Source organism: Lethenteron reissneri, chromosome 12 (assembly GCF_015708825.2).
Source record: "Lethenteron reissneri isolate LAM-NWPU_2019-01 chromosome 12, ASM1570882v1, whole genome shotgun sequence".
Lineage (NCBI taxonomy): Eukaryota > Metazoa > Chordata > Hyperoartia > Petromyzontiformes > Petromyzontidae > Lethenteron > Lethenteron reissneri.
Window position 1 is genome coordinate 969,847 of NC_083790.1, and position 13,449 is coordinate 983,295.

Here is a 13,449-nt window from a genome sequence, read left to right on the forward strand (position 1 = left end):
TTGTTTAAATGACCAACCACAAATCATCGGGGAAAGTGCCGCGGAGTCTTGGTGTGCCCTGCAGTGCGCAACGACGTCGGCCCACCGGTTTTGTGTCCCCCCACAATCGCTGTCGAGTCGTGAACCCTTCGCCGCGAGCAGTGGGATCGCGCTGCCTTAGAGAATGGCCGTGGAAGGCCACGGCACGGGTCCGCCGGCCGAAGGCTGCGAGTGCAACTCTCCCTCCGTCGACGATGGAGATCGAGTGGAACCGGCGACCTCTGCTCTGCAAGCTCGGCGCGCAAATCCGTTGCTTCCACTGGCAGCCGTCGCCTGCTTCGAGGGCCACTTCCCAACAAAGTGAAGAGGTTGTGGTGGTGCTGTGAAGCGTTGGAGTCTGTGTGCGGGCCCTCGTCACGTGTGTGTCGCCTGCCCCCTGGTGGATGTGACGTCTCCACGTCTCCCTGCCCCCTCTCTCAAGTTTAAACTAAACTTGTTTTAATTTTACCAGGTAAGGCCCATTGAGCTATATAGCTCTTTTTTTTTTCGAGAAGCGACCTGGTCACAAATGATCGCTCAACGAAGTGGCTTATCACGTGGAAATGTATAGCAGCCAAATACTTTAATAAACGCATGTTGATTGTAATCTGACGCCGCCACTGTTTGAGACGGGTGTAAGTACAGCCTGACGTGTCAATGGAGTTTGATATATCGAGTCGGAAAAGCACCTGTAAGTTTTGCCGTTTTATGTTTATTGGTTGTAAATTAACATTGTGAAAAATAGACCTCCGTTCTGTTTTAATACATTATTCTATGTACAAATAAGGAGCTGTAATATGACGAACAAGAAAACGATAATTTTACAACGTGGATGTGGCTATTCAAGTTCATTCATTAAAGGGTGGTTTAGCAGACCGGGTTAGAGTCAACGAGCCATTCAAATCCTGTCTCTCCCCATTCCAAACCACACTGGCCAACCAGACGCTACCCCGCTCGCCGTCCAGACACTCTACATTACCACACTGGCCATCCAGACACGAGCTATGACCGCACTAGCCCTGACCGTTACCACACAAGCCAACCTCGGTCCGTCTTTTACTCCCCCAAACGCACGCAGACAAGCGGGACCCCCCACGCTCTCGGCGCAGCAGCTCCACGCGTGGCCCGCCACGCCGAGCGGGTCAATGCCGGGCCCTGCCGTCGAGTGGGACCCGCGGTGCGGGAGGAGGAGGAGGGCGAGGAGGTGGGTCGCTTGAACTCGCCGGTGGTTGCCAGCCCTCCAGATTTGAGCTTTAATCAAACAAAAGAAAGTCCACCCTCGACACGTTCGTCAGTAACCACTGCGCGGCCTTGGAACAAAACGAATTATAGGCGACGTTTCGGGCAATGGCGCTTCTTCATAGCACGTGCATCATAGCCCATTACGTGCTATGAAGAGGGACCATTTCCTGACACGTGGCCTACTATACTGTATATGTATATTGTTTTTGTTATATCAGTATTATGCATATGGTATATGTCGGGGTGTGATTGTTTTGCTTGTACACCGCTGCCATCGCAGCAGCAGCAGCACCGCTAAATAATCTGTTGTAAGCTTTAATCGATCTCTCCTCTCTTTTGATCAGCGAATGGACGTCATCAAGGCACCCGTTTGTACATCTCCTCTTAACCTCTGTCCATCTTCCTCGCAGCGTCGTAGAGCAACGGCCCCGAGGTACAAAAAATAAAAGTGCTTCGTTTTATTAGAAAGGCGAGAGCGAGCACCGCCGCTCCCTCCAACCGCGTGAGGCGGCTCCCCTCTCAGCCGCGGGTCCCAACAACGTCAAGGACAACAACAACAACAAACAACGACAACAACAACAACAGGCCTCGCCACTGCACTGTCGGGCAGTGGCGAGGCCTGGCTGCCGTGGGCCCCTCTCCCAATTCCTCCACTGCCATCCCCACCACCCCCACCAACTCCCCCCCCCCCCTTTGTAACCCGACGCCGAGGGGCCCCTGGTGCAGTTGCACCGCCTGCACACGGGCGTCACGGCGGCTAGGAGATGTTAACTCCCTCGCCTGGTGTGCACTCACCCCACCACGCTCTACCCCACCCACGCTCTACCCCACCCACACTCCTCTACCCCACCACACTCTACCCCACCACACTTTACCGCGCCACGCAACCTGCCGCTCTACTGACTGGCGTGCCGACGCGCACATCGCTGGGCTGGGTGCGCCGAGAAGGAATCGAACCGGTGACCTCTGGGTTGCGAGTCCAGTGTGGGGACCATTGCACCAGCGATGTGGCAGCCTTCGCCCCCTTGAGAGGGCCACTTTACGACAACGTTAGAGATTGTTTAGACAATAGTATATATAATAGTATATAGATAATGTTCTGTATATACATAACGTGGAAGCGGTCTTGGAGTCAATTTCAGCAGTGAAATAATTTTGTCAAGAAATAAGCTCGCCACAAAGTAATATATTACAACTTAAGGCAGTGTTAACGTTAAAGGTGAGTACAATATATCTGCATTTCCGCCCCCCCTTTCATGAAGTGGAACTTGGTGAAGCTGGCTGGGTGGTTCAGAGGTCAGAGCGCTGCCACCGCTGGGCTCAAGCCCTGGGTTGGCGCGTCCCTCTCGAAGTGGGTTCACAATGGCCGGGCCAGAGCCCCCAGAGACGCCGCCGCCGCCGAGAGCCTGGATTCGAATGGAGACTTGGGCCTCGCGTGAGTAATACTGGGGGGTCAACAAGTCTAGCGAGGTGACAGGCTCAGCCTGGTCACAAATGATTGAGCAGTAACAAGCCGACGGTGTTAATTTGGTCATTCGCTTGAGTCAGGTTCTGATCCAGAGGTCTGAATGAAACGCAAACGTTTGGTTGGGATGTGGATGGCACGCGCCCTGGCAGGGCGTGCGAGGCAGCGCATCGCCACCCGGTGCGGTCGAGAGGCGAATGAAGACATCTCAGAAGTAGTTCTGTGATATCCGCTTCGAGGTCGTTACCGGGACACAGGAAGGCGCACTGCCTTCGAGTACATTTGTTCGTATCTTGACGGTGATATAAAAATAGCATCTCACTGAGAGAAAAACAAAACGTGGTATGGTGAGCGCCCGGACTATAACAGACCAGGTATTCTGGGAAATTATTTGCCTGGTGGAAAATTTGGAGTTGCCCAACATGTCTGCCCAGCCATCGAGAGTTGCCCAGTCAACGAGAGTTTTACAGTTTTCTGAGTCTGGTCGGGCACCTTGCATGGCCCAGTCAACTCGAGTTGATAAATCGTCCAAAGAGTTGCTTCGTTATTCTCTGGGGTTGCTCAGTTGCCTGTAACTGTCCAGTCACTTGTAGATTCCCCATCATCTGAAGCTGCCTAGTCACCATCTGGAGTTGCCTAGTCCTTGAAAGCTGGCAAGTTGCCTAGAATTTCCCAATCATGTGGCATTGATAATGATTTCCTTGCGATTTTAAGTTGCCCTTCATCAGGATGTATTTGCACAACCTGGGGGAAAACAATCGCCCAGTTATCCAAAGCTGCTCAATCATCTGCAATCTGTGATTGCCAGTTCGAGGCGTCATGGTTCGTGACCAGGGCTTAATTTCTCACGGACTATTGTCCAGATTGCTGGGAGACCCGGAATACGCGCGTGGCAAGCAGCCGCAGCCGTAGCGAGATGTCTACCCGATGTGGTGTGCTGGGTACTGAACTGTATTTGTTGTGCCACTGACTGGTTCGACATGAAGCCATAAGTGTCCACCGAGAGAGTGGAAGAGGCTCAGTAAGGAAGTGTCCTCCTCCTGCTCCTCCTCCACCTCTGCTTGTACGTACGTATGGTGAACTTATTTCGCACCGTACGCAGCCAACCGTGTTAGACGGTGGTGCGGTGGAAGGACAACAAACTAAACAGCAAGCAGTTTAAAGAAGTGCGTGTTCAAGCTGGAGTAGGAGGGGGCTCAGTAAGGAAGTGTACTCCTCCTGCTACGACTCCTCCTCTTCTTGAGGGAAGAGGAGACCAAGTGTGCAGAGTGTCCACCCCTCCACCTCCTCCAGCCCCCCCTCGACCCGCTCGGCTCTAGGCTGGGGCTCAGAGATGGAACAGCGAGGTCGGGGTGATCGTGGTGAGCGACGGGGACGGCTGCGTGCGGTTGGGCGCCCAATCGGGGTAGTTGAGGACGTCGAAAAGGGGGACACCCCACGTGTTCATGGCCATCGCCACGAGACCGACGCCAAGGAAGCTGAGCACCACGCCAGACTTGACCTGCGTGGACGAGAAGCACGTGGGCTCAGCGTGGTTGGGGGTGATGACGACGAGCAGGTGGTTCAGCACCATGTAACACTTGAGCTACGTAGAGGTGCACATGGGATTGAGGTGATGGTGGTGATGGTGATGTTGCATCGGATGATGATGATTTATGGTGGTGGTGATAACCACGACTAGAGATCTCAGCACGACGCCACACTTCACCTAGGCGAAGGAAAAGCACTTGGGTATGGGATGATGACGATGATGTTAATGATGTAGAGGATGATACTGATGGTGGTGGTGCAGAGAATCAAAAAGATCCAGATGACGATGGCACACAGCACGATGGTGATGACGAGTCGTGTTGATGATCTACATCATAGAGATGATGATGATGGGAATGCCATAGCGACGGTGAGGATGCTCGGCTCCGCGCACCCACCATGTCCATGACCTTGATGCGTCCGTACGAGAAGACGATGGCGTTGGGAGGGGTGGCGACGGGCAGCACGAAGGCGAAGGTGGCGCACATGGTGGCGGGGAGCATCAGGTAAATGGGGTTCACGGAGATCGCCTCCGCCTGCGGTGAGAAACGAAGCCCGGGGTTCAACGTGAATCACCTCGTTATAGCGAACCGTGCTAGCACGACCCCCCCCCCCTCGTTATAGCGAACCGTGCTAGCACGACCCCCCCCTCGTTATAGCGAACCGTGCTAGCACGACCCCCCCCTCGTTATAGTGAACCGTGCTAGCACGACCCCCCCCCCCCCTCGTTATAGCGAACCGTGCTAGCACGACCCCCCCCCCTCGTTATAGTGAACCGTGCTAGCACGACCCCCCCCTCGTTATAGCGAACTGTGCTAGCACGACCCCCCCCCCTCGTTATAGTGAACCGTGCTAGCACGACCCCCCCCTCGTTATAGCAAACCGTGCTAGCACGACCCCCCCCCTCGTTATAGCGAACCGTGCTAGCACGACCCCCCCCCTCGTTATAGCAAACCGTGCTAGCACGACCCCCCCCCCTCGTTATAGCGAACCGTGCTAGCACGACCCCCCCCTCGTTATAGCAAACCGTGCTAGCACGACCCCCCCCCCTCGTTATAGCGAACCGTGCTAGCACGACCCCCCCCCCTCGTTATAGCGAACCGTGCTAGCACGACCCCCCCCCCTCGTTATAGCAAACCGTGCTAGCACGACCCCCCCCCCTCGTTATAGCGAACCGTGCTAGCACGACCCCCCCCCTCGTTATAGCAAACCGTGCTAGCACGACCCCCCCCTCGTTATAGCGAACCGTGCTAGCACGACCCCCCCCCTAGTTATAGCGAACCGTGCTAGCACGACCCCCCCCTCGTTATAGCGAACCGTGCTGGGAATGAGCCCCCTCAATTCCTTAATACGAGGCACGTACGTTGAACTTCTTTCGCACCGTACGTAGCCAACCGTGCTAATTGGAGGTCATACCTCTACCTAACGGATACAGCGAATGTAAGTGATATGCGTTAAGTTATTTTGCGTCGAACTATCAGACCCACGTCTTCGCGGGAGACTCCTTGCCTCTGACACCTTGCCAGTTTCACCAGCATTGATCCAAGCGAGCCTGGCCGTGCTGATGAGACAATGCACGTCGAAACCCGTCCGCAGTCTTGCTCGCACTGAATCAGCGCTGCTGGATTGATGCACTCCCAGAAGGCCGTGCGGCCGATGGATCGCGTATTTAAAATCTACTTCTATATTTTTTTTACGCAGCGACATGGAGGTTTAAAGCATTACGTATCATCTGCGCATCTAATTGATCATTGATATCTCTCCACAACAACGGCTGCTCGTGCTGATATTGCATTTAATAACGGATGTGTGTACCTCCATTGAACTGTAGTGGTAGTGCCTTATGCCGATATGCCCCCTACTACTCCGAGCCAGCTCCAGCGGCGTTGCGAGGATTCCCACGTGACCCCCCCCCCCTCCCCCCCACTGTGCCCCCCTCCCCCGTCTCACCAGGGAGGAGAGGATGGGCAGGAAGAGCGTGACCGTGGCCAGGTTGCTGGCGCACTGCGTGAAGGCGCAGATCAACATGGAGCAGATGATGGAGATGGCCCAGCCGGGTAGCACCTTGAGCGGCTCCAGCTGGGCCGCCATCCACGTGGACAGCCCAGACACCTGCGGCACAGGGGGGGGGTCGTGCAGGGTGCCATGGCAGGGCGTCCCTTGTCTCGTGTCCCGTGCAGGGTGTCCCATACCCAGTGTCTCATTCCCTGGGCAGGGTTCTCCATGCGCTGTGCCCGGTGCAGGGTGTCCCGTGTGCTGTGCCCGGTGCAGGGTGTCCCGTGCGCGTGCATGGTGCAGGGTGTCCCACGCCCCGTGTCCCGTGCAGGGTGTCCCATACCCAGTGTCTCATTTCCTGGGCAGGGTGCTCCGTGCGCTGTGCCCGGTGCAGGGTGTTCCGTGCGCGTGCATGGTGCAGGGTGTCCCACGCCCCGTGTCCCGTGCAGGGCGCTTACCTCGGCCCCCTCTGCGAGGGCGAAGCCCCCCCCGATGAGAAAGCAGACCCCCCACGACATTCCGCGGTTGAACGTCTTCCAGTCCATGAGCGTGGCGGGGTGAATCACGGGGGGCTTGTCTGGATCAATCGGGGGGCCTGCGGGGGGCGGCACGGGAGAGGTCAGAGGGTGGGGTGGGGGGGGTACAAGGGGCAATCTGTCCCAGGCCTCACACAGAAGGGGGCCTCACGACGGGGCCAGCTCCATCGTGCTTCTGACTCACGGGGCCCGCAGGTGGCATCCTGCCCCGGGCTTCCAAGAAGCTCTGGGTGGCCCTGGTGATTGTGTCGATGATGATGATCATGATGATGATGATGATCGTGATGATTATTTCAGATATAGATGGTGCTATTACCGATGATGGTGGTGGTAATAGTGAGATAATGATGATAGAAAAAAATATAATGATGGTGCTACTTGTGATTGTAGATGACGATGCTGCTGATAATATCAGGTGACGGTGATGACGATAGTGTTCACGGTGCTGCTGTTTCTGCCGCTGTTGATGAGGCCACCGCCGCCGCTCTCACCGGGGAAGTAGTGCTGGATGCAGGAGGGGGTGTGGGACGGCCACACGAAGAGCAGGAAGCCCACGGTCACGGCCACCGTGGTGTCCGACACGAACGACTTGCTGCGGAGAGAGCGCGGGGCACACGGAGTGACGCCGGCCGCTCGGCGCGGGGTGCAGGCTACTGCTGGCTACTGCAGGGTGAAGCAGTGTGATAGCTACTGCAGGCTTCTGGGTATGACAGGGTATTACAGGATGCGGAGTGCAAGGTGCTGCAGAGTGCTGCAGTGTGATAGGTACTGCAGGCTTCTGGGTATGACAGGGTATTACAGGATGCTGCAAGTGTATTGGAGCATAATGGGCATTGCAGGGCGCTGCATCCCAATGATGCGTTGTAAATGTTAGTGGGTGCTCTGCATGATTGTGGGTGCTGCTGCTGCTGCTGGGCGTGCGTGCGTGCGGGCCTCACTAGTGCCCGAAGATGGTGGCCCAGCCGGGCATGAATCCGGGGTCCTTGGTGAGCCACAGCAGAGCCATGAGCACGAAGACGAAGAGGACGCATGCCTCGGGGTAGCTGCGCCAGGGTTCGCGCCGGGGTGAGGGTGTGGGAGGCACAGGTCACGTGACGCGGCGAACCGACCCGGACGAGCTCGATGGGGGTGGGGGGGGGTTACAAGTCCAGGGGGCTCGGTGTCATTTGTAAGAAATGTATTAATCCATGTATTTATTGATGAATAATGTCATGCATTTATCTATTGTGGTGGCGTTACCCAGGAGAGCCTCACTGAGTCTCGTGACTCTTGTTTTCACGAGGGTCCTGCCAAGTGATCGCAGTCGGGGAGCGCTGTCGCCGCTGCTGCTGTTGATGTGTGATTCCAATTGAGTGGCCCCACATTGGCGAGATGTTAACTACCTCGCCTGCTGTGCAGGAGGTCGAGGGTTCGATGCCGACACTGACGCCTGCTGCTGTGAATTTGGAGTTTGCTTGTTCTCGCCGTGGTCGCGGGTTTTCCCTCCACATCTAGTGACACACGTCTAGACTGTTTGGCTGCTATACATGTCAGCATGATAAGCAACTTTGTTGGGCTATCATTTGTGGCCAGGTCGCTTCTGAATAAGAACGATATAACTGAGTGGGCCTTACCTGGTTTAATAGTTTAGAGTGATTATGCAGTAATGTTCAACATTGGGATGTGGATTGACCAATACGTTGTGCGCGTGTTCTTAGTTACGGAGAGGAAACGGCAGAACCCGGAGGACACCCATACGGAACCGTGGTAGAACCTACACAGACTCCACACAGAGGCGCCCTGGAATCGAACCCGGCCAGCCGAAGCACGTGGCACGTGCCCCCCCCCCCCCCCCCCCCCCCCCACTGAGAGGCGTGGGGGGGGGGAGCTCGCGCGGTGCTCAGCGGCGTGGCCGTGCGGACCACGACACCCCCGGCGGCCCGAGTTCGAATCCCGCTCGCGACACACCAACACCGGAGACGGTTTAGGTGAACTCGGCCTTGACCACGAGCACCTGGCATAGCGTGTAAAGCATCGACGCTCGGGGAGACGGGGGAGACGAGGGAAACAGAGGGAGACAGAGGGAAACAGAGGGAAACAGAGGGAGAAAGAGGGAGACGGAGGGGGACGGAGGGAGACAGAGGGAGGCAAAGGGAGACAGAGGGAGACAGAGGGAAACAGAGGGAGACAGAGGGAGACAGAGGGAGACAGTGGGAGAGAGAGGGAGACAGAGGGAGACAGAGGGAGACAAAGGGAGACAGAGGGAGACAGAGGAGGCGTGGTGCTGGCCACCCTCACGGCCGCACCGTGCCGGGACCTCACCTGGTGTTGCCCAGCTTCTCGTACTCGCGGCGGATGAGCTTCTCCGCCCTCTTCTCGTTCGACGTCCTCTTCTTCTTGCATGAAAACAGATCCCTGTGGGGGGGGGGGGGGACACACGGAGATAGTTAATGATGGTTAATGATCGTCAATGATCGTCAATGATTGGTCGATGGAGTTTGTCGTCGCGGGTTAGAAGCATCCCCGCCGTTGACCACAGAATAAACCACGGAAGACCCTTGGTGAAGTTACAGCATATAAATGAGAACGTTGCACATGCCGGCTGTCAGACGCACTCATCAACGACTCGAGTGCCGCTGGCAGCAGCACAACGCGTGGGCTCGCCCGCGGGGGGTTCGCGTGGTCGCGCTGGGAATCTCAAAATCAAGGAATTCATTTAAAACGGGACGGGGACAGGGAAGCGGGGGGGGGGGGGGGGTGAAGCCGAGGCCGCGATGCGAGGCTCGTTCACTGAGGGCGAGGGGCGGCAAGGCGAGAGGAGCTCTCGCCGTGGCCACATCTCGCTCAGCAACAGCGGCGGCGGCGTCCAGGAAGAGGTCGAGAGGGGCGGGGGCGGGTTGGGAGCTGTTCGTGCGGCGTGACGAGGACTGCAGTCACGGAGGCCATGGACCGATTTGTCGCGGGGGAGGGGGGTGGTGAGTATTTTGAGAGCGAATGATGCCCAAATGACCGCGTCGATTTCGAATCATCGGCTTTTGCAGGTCGCGTAGGAAGGTTGAGGGTTGGGGAGGGGGCCACTCACTGGAAACCCACGAACATCCACGCGATCCAGAACCACGCGATGAAGACGAAGATGATGGCGCAGGGGAGCGCGAACGCCATCCACGACCCGAAGTTGATGCAGTTGCAGTCGGGGTATTTCCTGGAGGCGGGAGGGGGGAAAGAGACGCGCGGCTCCGTGAGATTATTGCTACCGAGTGATCGGTTGTGGACTAAAACAAAACATGGGAAACATGTGGACCATGGTGACGTTGCCACGGGGATATTTACCGCCCGTCGTGAGGCGAACGACGCGGAGTTTTTTGGTCGAGACCCCGTAGTATTAACCAGGGCGACCGCCGGTCTCGTACCGCCAACCTCTAACTCGCGCTGCCACTCGGCCACACCCCGTGTGTGTGCGCGAGTGGCTGCGTGCGAGTGGGGGAGCGGTGGCGCAGTGGTTGGCGCGCTGCGCTACTAATCTGACGGACCCGAGTTGGATTCCTCGCTCACGGTCAACACCAGCGATGGTTATCTGTACCGGTCCGGTGCCTCCCCTAGGTCGACTCAGCCTCAAATTCCAACGCAGTATCAGCCTCAAATGAGTCGATCTCGAGCCATGCGTAAAAACACCGCCACTTGTGAGTCAACGAGGGCCGCGCGCGCTACCGGCCACCCAGCCACCCCCTGGCCCCCTCGTGCGCCCCCCGGTGTCGGCCTCCATCGTTGCTGCTCGCTAACAGCACTCGACCCCAACAGCGGGTTCAAGGCGAACCCGGGCGATCTTCGTCTGTGTGCTGTGTGTGTGCGCGCGCCACGCACTGCTCCATCTGCTCCACGAACACCAGGTTGGTGGAGGTCCCCGTGAGCGTGGCCACGCCGCCGATGTTGGCCGCGTACGCGATGCTCAGCGACAGGCCGCGGGCCATGAGGTCGTCTCTCCGACTCTCCTTGGAGGCGGCGTTCGTGTCCGCCTCGAGGTCTTTGTCCACCACGACGACGCCACCGGCAGCGCCTCCGTCAGCGTCGTCGTCGTCGACGTCGCTGGTGGAGACTTCGTAGACGTTGAAGTCGCTGCGGGGGTTGCAGGAGACGGACCGGTTATTGATGGCACCCAGAAGAGCCTCACTCAGTCAAAACCACCACCATCACCACCGCCATCACCACCATTACCACCGCCATCACCACCACCGACGAAGATGAAGATCCCCTGTATAGCCTGTAACAGACTGTAGGGGCAAGTGCTGTTAGCGAGCACCTATGAAGGCCGGAACGGTACATGAGGCGGTGGGTGGCTAGCACCACGCCCGACCGCCTTTGTCTCCCCAGTGGCGATGTCACACACCGCACCAGGTACTCATTTGAGGCTGAGTCAACCTAGGGGAGGCCCATTACCGGTTCAGATAATCGTCACTGGTGTTTGTTGTGAGCGGCAATCGAACTCGGGTCGCCGGGTTCGTAGCGCAGCGCGCTAACCATTACACCCACCGCTCCCCACCACCATCGACACCACCACCACAATCGACACCACCACCACCGACATCACTACCACCACCACCGACACCACCACCATTCGGAAAGTGCAGATGTAGTGAGCATCCTGGGCAGCAGAGGCCAGTGCAGCGAACTCAATTCTCCTCAACTCCCCACCCCACCCCACCCCACCCCCACCTTCACTAATCCACAATTACTGGTGTGGTGAAGTATGGCCAAATAGCCATCGTCCAGCAGCGAATTTGACGTCGTGCGTGTACGAGAGTGCGGAGACGGCATCTCGCTTATGTAACGGGGGGGGGGGGGGGGGCAGTTTGCGGTGCGAAGTCCGGCGAAGAGAGCTCCGAGTTGAGCCAGACAACGTCACGCACTCGGTCGGGGAGTCGCGGCAGATACGACGAGGGCGCTGCACTTGTTTGTTGGTTCGGCAGAATAGAATGCAGATAGGGTCTCAAGTGCACGATAACAATCGCGATAAACAACCTTCAGATAGAGCCATCTTGCACAAACATGTGCTGTGCTCTTCTGCGGATCGTAAAGGCGCAAATAGTCCTGAGTCGTCAACATCATCATCATAAACACGCCCATCACTGCCATCGTCAAGATCATCAACACCCATCACCACTAACACTACCACCAACCACCACTACCAACCACTACGTTGAGCTAATTGTTGGGATAGGATGAGAAGCCACAAGTGTTTTTTTTGTTTTACTGGTCCCGGTTCTGTCATAAAAACGTGGAATTTCCACGACTATCTCAGGGCCGGCGATAGAGATGAGCACCAGCCTAGCCCTACCTCCGTGCGTGGAATCCCGTTCCACTGGATTTTATCGCTGAACTTTGATCGATCCGTTCGTACAGCCAAAGTTAGGAGCACACCTTTAAACGAAGTCGTTAAGACACGCAGGCCAGATTCCAGTTTCATATCTCGTGTGAACTGATGTGTTCAGTAGAATCATTTAAATAAACCTACAATCAGGATGGTGGTGATGATGGTGTGGTGATGATGGTGATGATGGTGTGGTGATGATGATGGTGGTGATGGTGGTGGTGGTGATGATGGTTATTTGTGCTCACCACAAGCTGCGTATGGTGGGGTACAGTGTGGGTACCCCCACCTCTTCTAATACCTCTCACAGGTGTAGAAGAGTAGGCCAAATACCGTCTAAAAGGGGCTGTCCAGAGCTCCTTTGAGTGGAGGCCTCTTCTGCGTGAGCAGGGAATCGCAGGACTGCGCCTTTATCTAATTCAACACCACCACTGCCATCATCTCTCATGCTGATGATGAACAGACTGTTGGGGCAAGTGCAGTTAGCGAGCGGCACCGATGAAGGCCGGGACGGCACACGAGTGGGTGAGTGGCCGGCACCACGCCCGGTCGCCTTTGTCTCCCGAGTGGCGATGTTTACACACCGCACCAGGTACTCATTTGAGGCTGAGCTGACCTAGGGAAGGCCCAGGACTGGTTTATTTAATCATCAATTACGGGGTAAGTGGCCGTAGAGGGGAATCGAACTCGGGTCGTCGAGTTCCATAAGACAGCGCGCGAACCAGCGCGCACCACCATCGCCACAACTGCGAACACGTCATGCCGCCCGCTGCTGGATGAGCACCACCCGGCACTGTGCGGCTCGTGGCGGGGGTGGCCACACTTCACCAAGCGGCCCTCATCCATCCAGCCGCGGATTGACACGAGGGCTGCACGCGTTGCCTGCGCGAGCGTGGGCATTGCAGGGCGTGGGAAGCGAATGCCGAGGCAAGTGCAGGTCATCCGCGCTGAGATCTCCTCACCCCTGCGTAGCGACGTCTTCCTTTGCGGGCAAGGGCTCCGCGTCCTTTTTGTCGTCGCCGCTTGATTCTGGAACAAATGACATCACGGACATCACCAAAACGGAAGCAACTTGGCTCACGACGATTATGATGACGACGATGATGACGATGATGATCAACCAGAACTTTTCTAAGTGAGTCTCGCACTTGGTAAAAATATATATAACCCAAGCCATGTCATCCCACACAGATGGAGTCCACTTTCCTGTGCGATGATCCACCACCTCCTCGCTGCTGCTTCCACGTCGCTGGATCACGTGCAGCAGCCACGTGCAGCAGGGTAGCCACCACCACCATCACTACGGGGCCGTGCCGGGA

At 56.9% G+C, this 13,449-nt stretch overlaps 1 protein-coding gene across 2 annotated transcripts in view; it reads right to left on the bottom strand.

The window, feature by feature from the left end:
• Positions 1–710: 710 nt before the first annotated feature.
• LOC133341709 (solute carrier family 13 member 1-like) overlaps positions 711–13,449 on the bottom strand; it is a 28,857-nt gene continuing 16,118 nt past the window's right edge. For both annotated transcript variants that reach the window (XM_061550353.1, XM_061550354.1), the window contains exons 5-14: positions 13,093–13,159; positions 10,627–10,878; positions 9,848–9,967; positions 9,088–9,180; positions 7,725–7,829; positions 7,278–7,378; positions 6,709–6,845; positions 6,206–6,367; positions 4,654–4,791; positions 711–4,226 (exon numbers count right to left, since the gene is read on the bottom strand). In XM_061550353.1, the coding sequence (XP_061406337.1) occupies positions 4,053–4,226; positions 4,654–4,791; positions 6,206–6,367; positions 6,709–6,845; positions 7,278–7,378; positions 7,725–7,829; positions 9,088–9,180; positions 9,848–9,967; positions 10,627–10,878; positions 13,093–13,159 (1,349 nt within the window). In that variant the 3' untranslated portion in view covers positions 711–4,052. The remainder of the gene's footprint in view (positions 4,227–4,653; positions 4,792–6,205; positions 6,368–6,708; positions 6,846–7,277; positions 7,379–7,724; positions 7,830–9,087; positions 9,181–9,847; positions 9,968–10,626; positions 10,879–13,092; positions 13,160–13,449) is intronic.